At 34.0% G+C, this 17065-nt stretch overlaps 2 protein-coding genes across 2 annotated transcripts; both read left to right on the forward strand.

Moving 5' to 3' along the window:
- The first annotated feature begins 4690 nt into the window (after positions 1–4690).
- Positions 4691–9776, forward strand: LOC122606122 (GLABRA2 expression modulator-like). The gene is made up of 4 exons (XM_043779085.1): positions 4691–5128; positions 5247–5348; positions 6503–6774; positions 9286–9776. Exons 1-4 carry the CDS (start codon positions 4819–4821, stop codon positions 9475–9477), a joined length of 876 nt encoding a protein of 291 aa, XP_043635020.1. The 5' UTR covers positions 4691–4818; the 3' UTR covers positions 9478–9776.
- A 3187-nt stretch (positions 9777–12963) lies between these two features.
- Positions 12964–16218, forward strand: LOC122603201 (receptor protein kinase TMK1). The gene is made up of 2 exons (XM_043775844.1): positions 12964–15374; positions 15536–16218. Exons 1-2 carry the CDS (start codon positions 13079–13081, stop codon positions 16069–16071), a joined length of 2832 nt encoding a protein of 943 aa, XP_043631779.1. The 5' UTR covers positions 12964–13078; the 3' UTR covers positions 16072–16218.
- The last annotated feature ends 847 nt before the right edge of the window (positions 16219–17065 follow it).

Genomic DNA, 17065 nt, shown 5'->3' on the forward strand with positions numbered 1-17065 from the left:
TAGAAAAATGAAAAGACACGACTCGATAACCGAAAATACCGATTTTTTTTTTACACCACCACTGCGCCGCAGTGGGGTTGAACACTCCCACTGCGCCGCAATGGGAATCCTCGGACTTAAGTCTGGAAAAGCCCCACTGCGCCATAGTGGGTTTGATACACTCCCACTGCGCCGCAGTGGGAGGAATAAAAATTCTGGACGTAGAAAACCACTGCGCCGCAATGGGCAAAACCACCCCCACTGCGCCGCAGTGGGCAACCTGATCAGCAACCCTAAAACCATTTCAACACATGATCAAACTTGTAACCTTCAAATTTCAAAACAGACATCTTAAAACACATTCCAGAGATTGACAACAACAACATAGACACATTTTAACATAATTACAACATCAACTTGCTTCAAATCTCATGAACACCATCAAATGGGTCATTTACCCATTTTGACACTATTTTCGTCCAAAATGCAACTTCGCAATTTGCTAGAACCTTACACTTGATCATTTACACAATTTTAACAAAAGCGTGACCAACAAATCAAGATGTACCAAGAGCCATGAGGAGAGGGATTTCTAAGCCTCTATACCAAAAGGGTGTCATTCAACCAAGAATGACCTAATACCTTCAAAGGTCTTGCGAAAGTCAACTTCAAGCTCTATTCAACTCTTTCAATTCAACACCCTAGTTCCTTCTTCAGGAACTACCTATAAAATGGTAAACAACTAAAATATAAGCAAAGGCTTAGTGAATATACTTGCATACATTTATGAATACGAAGGAGGGCAAAGTACAAAGACTTTCACATGTAACCCATGACACCGTCATGCCACATTTACATGCTCACCTTGCACACTATCAACACATATATGGATCCATATAAGCTAAACAATCATAACAATCACATTTATCGGGATTCTTTGGCCCTAGAGGTTTTTAGGCCTCATATCATATCAACTATCGGGATTCTTAGACCCCGGAGGTTCTTAGGCCTCATAATCACAATGCCCCACATGGGCTCATGCCACATCAATTACCACACATGGATTTACAAACTTCAACATGAAATGGTCAAAACCACCATGGATTTACAAACTTCAACATGAAATGGTCAAAACCACCATGGACAAAAGGCTTCAACATGATGTGGTCAAATGATCCAACTTATACATAAAGGTATGCAAATATACTCACTTCCTTCGCAAAAAGGACAACAACGCTAAAACGAAAAGCACAAGCAAGCTTCACCCTATAATCATATCATAAAATGCATAAGCTTACATTCACAACTTGACTAGCTCAACCTAGTCATACTCAATCACTAGCCTTTCTAAACCCAAAACCCAACCCATTTGTCATTGAGTTACTTTCATCTATAACAACAACATTAATCCTACCATTTTCATCCGCATTTCAATGACTAGCAAAAATTCATCTTTTCTTACAAACTCAATTCATCACATTGAACTCATCTATTTTAAAATCAAACACATCATATAACTCAATGACAACTAGGTTAACTAAGGAATTGGGGAAAAATTAACCATAATTTATATTCTAGCAAAAACCCCCAATTTGGTTCATCCATGAACCCTAATTTCAAAAGAAAGATAAAAACTAATTTAAGGGAATTCAATACCTCAAGATTCAATGAGCTAATTCAAGACTATAGGCTACAATTTCTTTTTCTCCCCTTTTTCCTCTTGATTTTCGGCCACCACCCAAAATCACCAAAACCCTAGCTTTTAAATTTCTAATATAAATGAAGATGATTAATGTTTTTACTCTTGGATGTATTACTCTTTGATTTTGAAAGAATATGAGAAGGGATGCATGAAGGGAAGAAGAAAAATAGAAGTGGGAGATGACTCATTTGATTATGGCTGACACTTTGTGAGGATGCCACGACTCATCCCACTTTTGTGGGTATTTTACCCACTATCCGATAAAGTTCCAACTAAATTAACCCCATATCCAAAGATAAAATACTAAGAACTTAATTTAATGTCAAAACTATAAAAAGGGGTTAATTTCTTAACCTTAAAAAAAACTTTGGGGTGTTACAAAAAAATCGACAGTATAATTTTTTAACAGACTAATATATTATGTAGATTCTAAAAGATAATAAGTGTGAAAGTAGAATATTAAAAATTAAAAAAAAACAAATTAATAATACAAACATAATTAAAGCTAATTTCCTAAATCATTGAAAATACAAAGTGAAACAAAAATAATTCATAATAATAAAACATCAACCGAAATAACATTGAAACTAATAAGTATTGCAAACAAATTTTTCGGAGATGGTTATGTGTATATATTCTAAACATACACCATACTGTTATGTGTATATATACTATGTAATAGTTCACTAGTAATAATATGAGATAATCTTAAAAATGTTACAAACTTAAAAAATAATAATATGCAATTAAAATAAGTGATCTTTTGTAAACAAATTAGAAGCAATTTAAAAGATCAAAACATAATTTGTAATTAAGAATATAAGATGAGTTCAAAAGAAAATGAAGTGGCCCATTAAGAAAATGAAAACGGGCCCAAAGAAATAAAATGGCTCGTTACTATTCTTTGCACGCATTTCCGTACCTTTGTTTTTAATATATATATTAATTTACGATTATATGACCTCCTTGGAATACAAGATAGCAGTTGCTTCAAGAGTTATATCGAATATTGTGACAGTTAATAAGATATTTAGTTTTTAGGTTTTTAAGTTTTTCCATTTAGTTTTAATGGTTTTAACTATTTATGTAATATGTTTTATTTAGATTTAAAGGATTTTTTTTTAACGTTTGTGTTACGGAACGGCTGGCCGTTACATCCAATTGGGCAGACAGTCACTAGCGACCGATCCACGAAGTCAGGGAATCACAGGGGAGGGAAAACCACACCAATTTAGCCGCTACAGAAGACACAACGCTAAATTTGGGGAAAACCTTGCTTGCTCGGATAAGAACCTTGGTTTTCCAAGGCCAAAACTTCGACGCCAAAGGATTTTATTTTAAATTAATGTTAAACATGTGTAAAACAAAATCAATTCATATAACTTTCATAAAATATTATTCAACACAAAGAAAAAAATTATTTAAGGTCAAAGTTGAAAGGTTAGACTTTGAATATACAAAACATGGTACTTTTAGTGGGACAGAGTATATCTTATCTTATGTTTTTAATTAAAGCAACCTACAATAAAACCTAAATAAGTAAGATTAAATCAAGTATAAAAGTCTTTGTTAATGAAAAATGAGATTAAGGATTCTCATTTTCTACAAAATGGTTGATGCCTTATTGAAAATAGTGTTTTTACTCTACGAAAAGGATAAAAACTGTTTATATTTCACCTTTTTGTGAAAGTGAAACTAATTTTGGCATACAAATTTTGTCAATTTTGATTTCCTACCACCTACTAAATTCATTTGAAATATCGCTTTAGTTTCTCAACCGAATCCAATATTCCATAAATCTCTCCAATTGGGTTACCCTAACCATCATCTCAAACCCTAAAACCCTTATAATAATAATCAAAACAAAACTTTTAATAAACTTCATGTGAGTTTAGTTAGGGTGGGGAAAGTACCTCGCCACCCCTCTCCACGTTTTCTCCTTCTTTCCGTCCTCTCCCCACTTTGCACGAATACTTCCTAACTCCTCCCCACCTTTTTTTATTTTCTTGATTTTTTATTTTTTTTATTCATATAAAAATTAATACTTTTATTTAATAAATTAAAGCTAATACAATATCAAACCTAATACAACAAAACAAAACACAAAACTAAAATTTAAAACAAAATGATATCAAAATAAATAAAAAAACACAAAACCAGTTAGCATATACAGTTTACCTATATACGCTTTATTTATGTACAATTTTTTTTTTCCATCAGAATCTTTTTTCCATTTTTAATATGTCACGAAAATTAGTAGCTATAATCATTATGTGTTTTATTTTTCTTTTAATCTTTAATATTTCAAACTATGAGTTGTTAAGTTTCTATATAACTAAAATATGATATTATTGATCATATGTGACACTCTTTTTTGTTTAACATTTATCCTACATCTCAACTTCATATGACTTTATAATTAAAAGTTTGTCATCTCAAATGTCATCCCATCCTCAGATGACACCTTATACGCTTAGCTTGACTTTTAACATAGTTAAGGTTTTCACCTTACAATAAAAAAAACCTTGCAACCACTCGAATTTGAACCCAAGTCTATTGTGACGAATGAAATTCAAGACAAACAATCTAGTCAATTTGGATGTTTTTTTTTCTCTCCATCAAATATTAATATAAATGATACTAATTTACTCATTATATTAATTAAAGAGTTCAAGGAACTTTGTTTAAGTGTTGTTTTTAATAGCTTATAAGGCAAAAATAATTTATCGTTTTCATATGAGTTATTGTTGTGTGAATGTTGTTTAGAGTTTTATATTTAAATATAATTTGAATTATATATTTTTTTTTAAAAACCAAATTAGTTCAAAATTTTAAATTATTTAGATTTTAAAATCACTTAAAGTAAAATTATTTATTATTTAATGAATAAATGTACGAGACATATGATTTTTATGGTTTATTTACGGAGTTCTTATAAGGAAAGGCTTGTGTCTTGTGAAACGAAGTTAGTTATTAAGAAAAAGCCACTAACTTAAAAGGACCATTACTCAATAACTAAACCCGTTTCATCTTCCCACTCTCTTTAAAAAGCAAATAGTCAATAGAAACACTCAAAAATAGAATTCTCATTCACATCACGCGTTAGTCCCCGATATTCCACGCGCCGCCATTACGTAATGGAATCACCAAACGGTGACCATAATCCATCCAAGAAACCGAATGGATCGGATGAAGATCATACCCAGATGGATCCGACCCTGAAACTTGATCTGGGTCGGATTGAAATCAACAATGGTGAAGTAACCGATGAAAATGGGTCATCATCTTCAACAACAACAACTCCAAATCGGTCAAAGAAATCGGTGCGATGGAGTCAAGATTTAGTTGAAGAAAGAACTTTGCCGCCGTTGGAAAAAAATGAATCTTTTGTTGTTCGGACAAGTGAATCTCATAGTAGTACTAATTCACAAGCATTTAATATTAATAGTAAGTTTTTGTTTCTGTATGTGTGTATATGTATATATTTATGTGTATGTATAGGTTGTTTTATAAATTGGTGATAAGAAAAGGTTGATGTTTATTACTACTATTATTATTTTTGCAGGTTCAATGGTGACAATTAAAGATACATTTGGTAGATGGAGAAAGAAAGTTGGAGAAGCTACAAAGAAAGCTGAAGATCTTGCTGGAAATACTTGGCAACATTGTAAGTTTCTTTTTTTAACTTTTTTTCTTTTTTGTTTTTTGGCTGATTAGATGGTTTTGAGGTATGCCCACAATTTGAATGAGGTAAAGTTTCAAGCTTTATATACTAAGGTGATGATTTTATAGTTTGGAGAGTGTCATATATATTCTTTTTGTGTGTTTTAGATAGTTACTTGTCTAATTGGTTAGGATATTGGAGAAAGTAGGTGAGAATGAGAAGTAACTAGCAACGAGTTACTCGTAACATATGGTTGATCGAACAAAGTGTGATCTTTGTTGTAATGTATTCGAGAATTTTATTACGGGCACAACCAAACGAATGCTACTGTTTCATTACTTTATCCTATCAAATTTACCATGGTAATAGGTATCGGTAAGTTGATCCGGTCGACCAACTCTAAGTTAGAATAGTAAAGGAAGTATCTTTAGCTGTATCCTCTAGATAGTAGAGCATACACGGATATTGCAAATTCATATCCAAGATCATAACTATATTAGGATAAGAAATAGTCCCTTGCCCATCCAGCCTTTCATTGCTTAGTACTGCACGTTCAGTGAATTAGACTATCTACTTGATGAGGGTTGTCCACTTCACTGCATTAGAGGCATGTACAGGTTATCACTAGGGTTCAAAATATTTATATCTTAGAGCACTCAGTCGGTACACAAATACGGGGGTCTAGGAAATCTTCACCAATACTCGTTTTGTTACTGCTCAACAGTTATGTGAGAAGAATCTTTGTACTTTGTTACATATTCTGTATGTGTTTGGCATGGATTATTAAGCTGGATCAATGGCTTCATTGTACACATGATGGATGATGCAAAGGAAAAGGTATCTCCACACACATGGTGGACGTATGGACGCTTGTGTGTGGTGGGTTGTTCCCTTATTTATAGCGTCGCCTATCCCAGTGACAATTATACTGGATATAGGTTCAATCCAGTCCTCTATAAACGATAATGATATCGATATACGGATATTTCTATAGTATTATTTGCATAATTTGATATTCTGATATATATTTCCATTCAGCTAGTTGTACCTGATATTCTTAATATTTTCATCTGTTTGTTGTTTATCTAAACACTATAAAAGGCTGTTGATGGGTCAATTATTTTTATTGAATTGTTTCTTTTAAATGTTGAATCCAGTGAAAACGGCTCCTAGTCTTACTGACGCTGCTTTGGGAAGAATTGCCCAAGGAACCAAAATTTTAGCAGAAGGAGGTTATGAGAAGGTATTCCGACAAACATTTGAGACGGTCCCTGAAGAGTTACTTCAAAATTCATATGCCTGTTATTTATCTACTTCAGCTGGTCCTGTGATGGGGGTTTTATATGTATCTACCGCAAAGCTTGCATTTTGTAGTGACAATCCATTGTCATATAAGACTAATGACAAGACTGAGTGGAGCTATTATAAGGTATGTCCTAATAAATTTATCATCTTGCGTATGTAATATATTAATTTAGTCTATGTTTCATAGTAGTGAATAGTAGCAGCAATTAGTGACCCACTTACTCATGAAAGGGCTGATTTTGGATATATAAAATCTCTAATGGGAAGAAAATAAAAAAGTACATTTTCAAATCATAAGCCATTCTATTCAAAAAGTTAGATTATTTTTCGAAATGTTGTGAATGTTGTAATCAAATGTTCATATTTGACACACTAATGATAGAAAATTACTGTTTTAAACAAAAATGTGTTTGGGTCCTCTCAACTTTTCTTAACTAGTAACTGTTTCCCATTTGGAATATAGCAACTGCTCATATGTGAACGTGTCTATACCCCATAATTACTTGTGTGGTTGTGCAAACCAAAAATATTAGAATGGAGATATTAGTAATGCATGACTAGTGATTTCCATGTTTGAAACGCAAGTAGAGTAGTGGCATTGTGTATACTATCTGCCTATCTGTAACGTAATGCCATTTGGTACATGGTAGTATTAATAGTGTTATCACTGACGGCTAATGTCTGCCAAAATGACAATCATTATCATTTAGGTTAGCGTTTCAACACTGATTCCTAGGTAAGCATAATCCTAGTATGTCTTCACATGTGAAGTTGAAAGACGCGGGTTCGATCTTTAGGGATGTCCAAATCATGTGGGTATTAAATGAATAGATTTTACTGGCATCATAACCCTTACAGGGTGGGTTGATACAGATCCAATGTGGTTCTGGCCCCCCTTTACCCTTTTTTAGTATTTCTTGACATGACTACAAGTGCTTCATCTTAACTTTACAGTCAATGTATTTTGCTTGATACTTGATAGTGAATGGACGGGTTATATGCTAGTTTGTTGTGATACCAAATGCCTTGCCTAAGTTGGGCATTTGCAACATTTTCTTTGAAATTAGGGTCCCGCCGAAGTTGTTACATGTTTTACTGACAAAATTAGTTTACCTGGTACAATGGGATAAGTCCAGACATCGTACACACAAATCATATAACGTCATTTCCTTCTCACATTCCTGATAACACAAGTAGATGTATTGTCGAAAAACGATAACTTTCTTGTCTTAGCACTTAGCAGCAACCAAGTACCATACCATAAGAAGAGCATAGCATGCCCACAACTTGATTAGCAAAACAAAAGTTACATGGAAAACCAAGTCATCCCAAACTCAAAAGTTTAATCTTTTACTGTATTTTGGATCTAATTATACAAGAAGGCATGCAACAAAAAAACACGTCTTGTATTTCAGCAATCTAGTATCTTAAGTAAGGGTAACTAAAGTGAAGCACGTATCAAACCAAATATACTTGAAAGAGTGAACGCCACATCTTTGACCGGAAATAGTACTACGTCTACATTTGATGAAGTCAGAGTTTCTTTCATCAAACTCATCCTGGGACTAAATTTGATTACACAAATTGCCAAATCATATTTTATGAATTGAACCACACTTCAAGCCGAGGCTGATGGGTGTCTTAGACAGAGGCATTAAGGTAGTAGGAGACATGAAAGGTGGCAGTGAGACTTCTTTGGGTTGGCATCTAGGTTATGAGGTGGTTGACTGGTTGTACAGATGCAGTAGGGTCAAATCATTGCAGGGCTGGCTCCCTCCAGGGCTTGTAGAACAGATTCTAGCTATTATTGTTATTGAGATCTAGGGTTAGCAAAGTTAAGTAGTTCAGATCTGTGATGGAATTGTATCTATAGATGCAAAAGTGGACGTAAATAGATTGCACATGAGAAGTATCTAAAGCTAAAAATTGCTCAATTACTCAATAATTATCTTTGTAGACGGTAATAATGTATATGACCCTATTCGTGTCCAGGGCAATATGACGTGAACTTATAAGTACCTAATGTAAGTTATAATCTCCTCAGGGCTGGCTCCCTCCAGGGCTTGTAGAACAGATTCTAGCTGTTATTGTTATTGAGATCTAGGGTTAGCAAAGTTAAGTAGTTCAGATCTGTGATGGAATTGTATCTATAGATGCAAAAGTGGATGTAAATAGATTGCACATGAGAAGTATCTACAGCTAAAAATTGCTCAATTTCTCAATAATCATCTTTGTAGACGGTAATGATGTATATGACCCTATTCGTGTCCAGGGCAATATGACATGAACTTATAAGTACCTAATGTAAGTTATAATCTCCTCAAGCCCGCTACTATTTTGGGTGTAACAAATCTTTAAAAAAAATACCAATTAATTAAAACGATCTCAAACAGATAGCTTTCAAAAATACCAATTAATTAAAACGATCTCAAACAGATAGCTTTCAATAGTTTTGACCCTACCCGGATCACTTGTCTACAGATTCTTGTTATTTATTGTGTAGGGTTGTTATCTAACCCCATCTTTTCAGTTTTCACTGTGATAGCACTTTTGCATCAGCACTCAGCAGTGTGAAAGCTTCGATACTTGAGTTTTTCCATATTTTCACTGCATTCTGTGTTGTCTATGCTTATAGGTGATCATCCCTTTACAGCAGCTGAAAGCAGTTAACCCTTCTATTAGTAGGGCCAATACTTCTGAGAAATATGTCCAGGTCATTTCTGTTGACAGCCATGAGTTTTGGTTTATGGGTTTTCTAAACTACGATGGTGCTGTAAAGTGCCTAAAAGATTCCATAGAAGCACACACTACACGGTCCATGGTGTGACACTAGATTCAGTCTCATCATGCTAAGCTTATGCTTCTTCTTGATATCGTTGAATGGTTCTTCAAAGCCGTTGAAGTGGAAAGAATTTTTTGATGGATGGTGCTAATTGTTGTAAAAAAAATGCTCATTTATGAAGGTGTAAAAAAATGATGCACCTACACATGCTTTGTAATTTTTTCATTTGAATAGATTAAGTTAATAATTTTGTAATTCATGTTTTTGCTTAAACTCATCTCATTCTAGAATTTTTAAGCATTTTGTTGGTGGATTTCAATTTTATGAAATTTTAAGATTGATTATTCGGTGTTTGGAATTTCCAACTGTATACAAAATTATGGCTCAAGAGTCAAGACATAATCCTTAATATCATTTGTGTATAAATATGACATTCACAAAGATTGAGCATTTTGCACAAACTGATGTCTATTTCATGGGACCTCAACTCGCTGTCTTATAATTGGCCTGATAAAACACGCAAACTAGTGAAACGTCGATTTTATCATGACCCGAGTTTTTGATGGTCCAAATCTGTTTGCCAAACATATGCAAAGGTGTTATTCTTAACATGTAATGAATTAGACAACTCAACTTGACCAAAAAAGGTCAATTTGAAACATCTACAAGACTATAACACAAAGCAACAACGGTGATTGACAAATAGCAAAGACAAGTTGGAAAGACAAAATGTTCCAAATTATAACCAAAAGAAACAAATTAAAAAAGATGTGTTGTCTACCACTCTGGATTGGGTGGCCATGGGCTAATGTATTTTAAGGACATGAAAACAGCACTAGTATAGTTGTAAGAGCTTCATCACATGCAAATGACCATACCAAGTGCCAACAGGAAAATGCCTTTCATAGATACATATACCATTTTTATCTTTATATTAGTACTTACAAACTAAATTTACAAGTTTCCATGCATGACAAAAAAAAAACATATAAAAGTTGGTAAAAATGAAACAAACACATTTTAATTCATTCAAAGCACCACTTTCTTATGAAGCTAGAAACTAATCGACTCCTTTGAAAAATGAACTTTTCTTTTCTTCATAAGAACATACAGATAGAGGTAGAACATAGGTCTCTTATCGAAGATTAATTGGACAAAGAAATGTTATTCAAATTAATTATCAATAAATAATTGAAATAAATTTAAATTTTCATTCTACTTACTTCATTCCCATAAGACCAATATATCCACACGGACGACACTTACGAAATACTCAAACTTCTTGTAATGTTTTTGACTTGTGATTCAAACTACTAATTTAGCTCAAAGTAATAAACTAATAAAGCTTTAAACCATTGGGTTAATAGCTGATCAATAGTAAGAAAATTCTTCCATGGGTGTTTGGATTTAGGGAGACTCAAGTTCAAGTCTTAATGCAAGGGTTTCCACTAATATATTGTCGTGCTTTTGAGTGGACTATTAGGGGATATTCCTCCTATAAGTATTGGGTGATGAACTCTCTAGCGTGGAAAACCGGTTAAGACAACATAGTTAGATCCTCCGTTATGATCTTTGATCAGCACCTTTCAAAAAAATAAAAATAATAAAGCTTTAAACTAAAAGAAAGTAGAAGTTTCTAACAACCAACGATTGTTGCATCTATATGACCTAAATTTTCTTTAAATCAATTGTAGGTTTCGAAGATAATGATTTTATAGTAAAGGGACAAAGGATTATGGTCTAACATTCGAAATCGTAAATTAATACTATGTCATGTTGTGGGCGTGTATTTTGCAGAAATCTAATTTAAATGAATAGATATGTACATACGTTAGCAATAAATTTTTTAGCTCATTAAATGATGTAACTTCGAAATTCGAATGGTTAAATCGTCTAACACTTGAACCTACCAAACGTTATCTACTTTAAGTTATATGTATTTGCTCTATTACTATTATGGTATTATGTTTAAACTTTAATATTTTTTTCTTTAATTTTGTCATATAAATAAATCCATATTTAATATTGATTAAGACCCAGTTTAAAAAGGACGACATTATAACTAAGAGCTTAGGATCCAAATCCGATTTTTTGATCCCGATCTTATAAACGTAAAAATGATCCTTGTTAAGTCCCGATCTCGGTAACCTTGCTCGAAAGTGCAAAAACTAAAAATCTATGTAGCATACTAGCATAAGAAAAAAGAACAAAACATCAAAACTCCAACCTGGCTTGGCTATCAAGCTCATCTCTTCCTACAAAGAATCAAAATCTCTTTAGGTGGGCTCCACTCCATGTGCTGCATATATCAATTTTACAACTTACTCCACTCAAATTTTCTTGTTTTCACAACTTATCCACACTAATTTTATTTTAATTTTCAGGACTCATGATTGCAAGTTTTTGAACTATTAAATGTGACCAAACTTCCAACACATGGCAACCTGGATGAGTTTAGATGAATGGATATATACAACAATTTTGTGGCTTGTATTCTCTAATATGTGTTTTTTTTTTTGTTTTCTCTAGTGGTTGATGAAGAAGATTTCATTTATTATCATGATGTTTCTAGTACCTAAAACTTATATCTATACGTCGTTATTTCATCATTAATTAAAAGTATTGCCACGAATATCATTGTTACTGCCACCAATTTTTGCTTCTACCCATAACTCATTACCTTCAAATTACAAATTAGACATCATTTTTATTTAAATTACATTTTTAATACATCATTGGCTTATTGTACACTATAATACTCAATCAAATATCTGAGAGAAAAAAAAAAAAACGAACACATATCGCCTTCACCCGTATCTGTGATGACTACCACCGAAGCCACTGAGTCCCCTGGGTGGTTATGAATACCCACCACCTATCCGTTACAAATCATAATTATAGGATGAGCTTAGATATACATGACACATAGTTTAAGTGGATATTTCATATTTGATGAAGACTATATGATCATTTTACATAAAATTGAAGGGGTTTGTTTGCAACTTGAAAAATTAGAACATGTCTGAAATTCTACTGGAATTTTCAAAGTTCGCAAAAGTTTAATATTTTTAAGACACACATTGGAAAAGATAATGAGTGATTATTTGAAACCATTAATCGCTAGCTTGACAATCATTGTTGTTGATGTATATTGTAATCAAGTAATCAAGCAGTCATAAATTATCAATCCATATTATTCAACTATGCGAAACAATTTATTAAGAAGTCTTAACTTTAAAGTATTGCATTCCATAAGCAAATTGTTAAAAAGTATAACTATTATTATTTTATTACAAAAACACAATAAAGTTAAATATTATCAAAATGATGAAAATACCAATAATTGAATTATCATCATGTACTTTACAACAAAAATTTAATATCCAAAAGTAGTATGTTACACTAAAATAGGACTTCATGGGCCTTTTTTTCCTTCTAATCTAATCTCAACGAAAATGTATGTGCTACTTTAAACATTCTTTAAAGTTAATGGACCAAATATATATCTTTCCTCTTCAAGACACACAACACAATCTCTCTTTTCCTCTGTTCTGTTTTCTCTGTTTTCAACTTCCCAAAAAACCACCTAAAAACACACACACAAACAAACACACATTTCTCTCATTCAACCCGACCCGAACCAAATATGAGAACCCATATGGGGTTCAAGTTCTTACTCACAGTCTTCATCATATTTTCATCAATCTTTATCAATATCAACTCACAGTCAGAAAATAGTGATGTTGAAGTTATGTTATCACTCAAGAAATCACTTAACCCACCACCAAATCTCAAATGGGCCGACCCAAACCCATGCAAATGGGACCATGTAGTGTGTTCAGATGAAAACAGAGTGACCCGGATTCAAATCGGGCATTTTAACCTTCAAGGTAGTCTGCCTTCAACCCTGTCAAACTTGACCCAACTTGAACGGTTGGAGCTCCAATGGAACAGCATTTCTGGCCCATTACCTTCTTTATCTGGGCTATCTTCTTTACAAGTTTTAATGCTTAGTAATAATATGTTTAATTCAATTCCTAGTGATTTTTTTACTGATATGTCATCTTTACAATCTTTAGAGATAGACAATAACCCATTTGAGAAATGGGTCATACCAGATAGTTTAAAAGATGCTTCAACACTTCAGAATTTCTCTGCTGTTAATGTTAACTTAACGGGCCAAATACCCGATTTTTTCGGGCCAGATGATTTTCCGGGTTTGGTTAATTTGCATTTAGCCTTAAATGATTTGAATGGTACTTTGCCTTTAAGTTTATCTGGGTCACAAATTGAATCTTTATGGGTTAATGGGCAAAAACTTAGTGGTAAGATTGATGTTTTACAAAACATGACATCCTTGAAAGAAGTTTGGTTACATTCGAATTCGTTTTCGGGCCCATTGCCAGATTTTTCGGGTTTGAAAGAGTTAGAGGTGTTGAGTGTTAGAGATAATTCATTTACTGGCCCTGTTCCTGATTCTTTAGTGAACCTTGAATCATTAAAGTCTGTTAATTTGACTAATAATATGTTTCAAGGACCTATGCCTAAGTTTAAGGATTCGGTTTCGGTTGATATGGCCAAAGATAGTAATAACTTTTGTTTGCCTGAGCCTGGGGAGTGTGATGGTCGGGTTAATACGCTGTTAGAGATCGCTAAATCGATGGATTATTCGCCTAAGTTTGCTAATAGTTGGAAAGGGAATGATCCATGTGCTGATTGGTTTGGGATCACTTGTAACAATGGAAATATTACCATTGTTACTTTTGAAAAGATGCAGCTCAAGGGCACGATTTCACCTGCATTTGCGTCTTTGAAATCGCTTCAAAGAATTGTTCTTGCTGACAATAATCTTACGGGTACGATTCCTGAAGAGCTTACTACTCTTCCTGCTCTTACTGCGTTGGATCTTGAAAATAATAATCTTTATGGTAAAGTTCCGGCCTTTAGGAGTAATTTGAAGGTCAACATAGATGGAAATCCGGATATTGGAAAGGAAAAGAGTAGTTCTAGTGATCCAAATGCACCTGGGTCTTCTGGTTCGCCGAGTTCAAATGGGGTCTCATTAAATGGTAAAAAGAAGTCAAAAAGTTGGATTGGCGTTGTGTTATTTTCGATTCTTGGAGGTGTTATGCTCGTGTTCTTGATCGGCGTTCTAGCATTTTGTCTATACAAGAAGAAGCAAAAGAAGTTTAGTCAAGTCCAAAGCCCTCATGCCATAGTGATTCACCCTCGTAACTCAGGTTCAGATAACGAGAGTGTAAAGATTACAGTTGCTGGTTCGAGTGTCAGCGTTGGTGCGCTTAGTGAAACCCATACGATCCACACAGCCGAAGGAGACAACATTCAGATGGTGGAGGCCGGAAACATGGTCATTTCAATCCAAGTTCTGAAAACTGTCACCAACAATTTTGCCCAAGAGAACATATTGGGGCAAGGAGGTTTCGGAACTGTCTACAAAGGTGAGTTACACGACGGAACCAAGATTGCTGTTAAGCGAATGGAATGTGGTGTGATTACCGGAAAAGGGTTAGCTGAGTTCACATCAGAGATTGCCGTTTTAACTAAAGTTAGGCATAGAAACCTCGTGGCACTTCTTGGGTATTGTCTTGATGGGAACGAGAAGCTTCTTGTTTATGAGTATATGCCTCAAGGAACATTGAGCCGACATCTGTTCAACTGGCCAGAAGAAGGTTTGAGCCCACTGGAATGGACCAGGCGTCTAGCTATTGCGTTGGATGTGGCTCGAGGTGTTGAGTATCTCCATGGTTTAGCTCATCAAAGTTTCATTCATAGAGACTTGAAACCTTCCAACATTCTTCTTGGTGACGATATGCGGGCTAAAGTTGGAGACTTTGGCCTCGTTCGTCTTGCCCCTGAAGGAAAAGGCTCCGTCGAGACAAGAATCGCAGGAACTTTTGGTTATCTAGCCCCTGAATATGCAGGTACAATTTTTGAATTTGTCTAATTTATGTCATATAATGATTTTCCTGTTTATATTTTAAGGTATATTGCTATTATATGAGTATGATGTTAGCCCAAAGATTAGTTACATTTTCTCATCTGTGGTTCAAAACCCTCATTTGTCCAATTTGTGATTGTCTAGTAACCGGACGAGTGACAACAAAAGTCGACGTATTCAGCTTTGGGGTAATACTAATGGAACTGATCACTGGTCGAAAAGCACTAGACGAGAGCCAGCCAGAGGAAAGTATGCACCTAGTAACATGGTTTAGAAGAATCCACCTCAACAAAGACACATTCCGCAAATCAATAGATCAAACACTTGACTTAACCGAAGAAAACCTAGCCAGCATTAGCAAGGCAGCTGAGCTTGCCGGTCACTGCTGTGCCCGAGAACCATACCAAAGGCCGGACATGAGTCACGCTGTCAACGTGCTCTCATCTCTAGTAGAAATGTGGAAACCTTCAGATCAAAGTTCAGATGATATATATGGCATTGATCTCGATTTATCTTTGCCACAAGCACTTAAGAAATGGCAAGCGTTTGAAGGTGGAAGCCGTACAATGGATGATGCTTCGTCGTCTTCATTTCTTCCAAGTTTGGACAACACGCAAACGAGCATCCCAAACCGGCCGTATGGGTTCGCGGAGTCATTTACGTCCTTGGATGGGAGATAATGAGAAGAGTACATTTGAAGTTCTATAGTTTTGATTTTTTGGGTGGTTATATTTTGTTTGATTTGGTCTTTAGAGTGGTTGAATCATTTGATGAATCTTTTGTTGTAAAGTTTGTTAGTTTAAGAAAGAAAGTTGTGACTTTTTTTATGTAGGTTTTTTTACTGCTCAAATGGTCATAGTCAAAGGTCAAATTTTAGAGGACTTATTAACCTTTTTATTTTAACATTGGAATTTGTGGTGAGATTTTTATAAAGTTTATTTTAATACTTTTATTTTAAAGTACTTTGGTTTTTGCTTTGTGTTTTTTTTTTTTTCCCTTTCTTTTTTCATTTTTTAATTTTGGCTTTTTGAATAATGAATGATAGGAAAGGTGACACTTTTGAGGTTGGAAAGAAAGAAAGGTGGGGTAAAATGACATTTTTACATCATTATGATATTGATATTGATAGAAAATATAGATAATGATTATAGAACATGGAGTTATGGACTATGAGCTGGGAATGGTATATTTTGAGCCAAACCAGTTGGTGGTCCTGCTTAGAAACTATAAAACAACACAATTCCAATACATTTTTTGCTACCATGTGTTTTGCACCTCTCTAGTGAATTACAAATGGATTGTGAGCATCTTATATAAAGGTTTAAACGATGTCGTTATGGTTCTAGATATCGGGGGCTTAACTATGCAGTAGTTGTAACGATCTAAGTTTATGAATCAATTACTCGTAACTACATTTGGGAAAATCCAACTATTTACCAACAAATTACTCGTTCATGTTTTTATCCAAAAATGTATATTTCTTACATGCATAAGTCAATTGTTGTCAGAATCTATTTTGTTCCATTTACATATATATGGTCTAAACATTGGATGCCTAGTAAGGAATAGTATAAATAAACTTTAAAATTTAAATAACAAGGTACAACTTATGTTTATAAAACATAAATAAAAAAAGCTGAGAAGTATATTTTAATCTGTACGTACGTATATTAG

The sequence above is a fragment of the Erigeron canadensis genome, chromosome 6 (assembly GCF_010389155.1).
Source record: "Erigeron canadensis isolate Cc75 chromosome 6, C_canadensis_v1, whole genome shotgun sequence".
NCBI lineage: Eukaryota > Viridiplantae > Streptophyta > Magnoliopsida > Asterales > Asteraceae > Erigeron > Erigeron canadensis.

Coding starts and splice junctions, on each gene's coding strand:
- LOC122606122 (XM_043779085.1), top strand. CDS start 4,819: ATGGAATCACCAAACGGTGACCATAATCCATCCAAGAAACCGAATGGA. Junction 5,129..5,246: donor ACAAGCATTTAATATTAATA/GTAAGTTTTTGT, acceptor TTATTTTTGCAG/GTTCAATGGTGACAATTAAA. Junction 6,775..9,285: donor CTGAGTGGAGCTATTATAAG/GTATGTCCTAAT, acceptor CTATGCTTATAG/GTGATCATCCCTTTACAGCA.
- LOC122603201 (XM_043775844.1), top strand. CDS start 13,079: ATGAGAACCCATATGGGGTTCAAGTTCTTACTCACAGTCTTCATCATA. Junction 15,375..15,535: donor TCTAGCCCCTGAATATGCAG/GTACAATTTTTG, acceptor GTGATTGTCTAG/TAACCGGACGAGTGACAACA.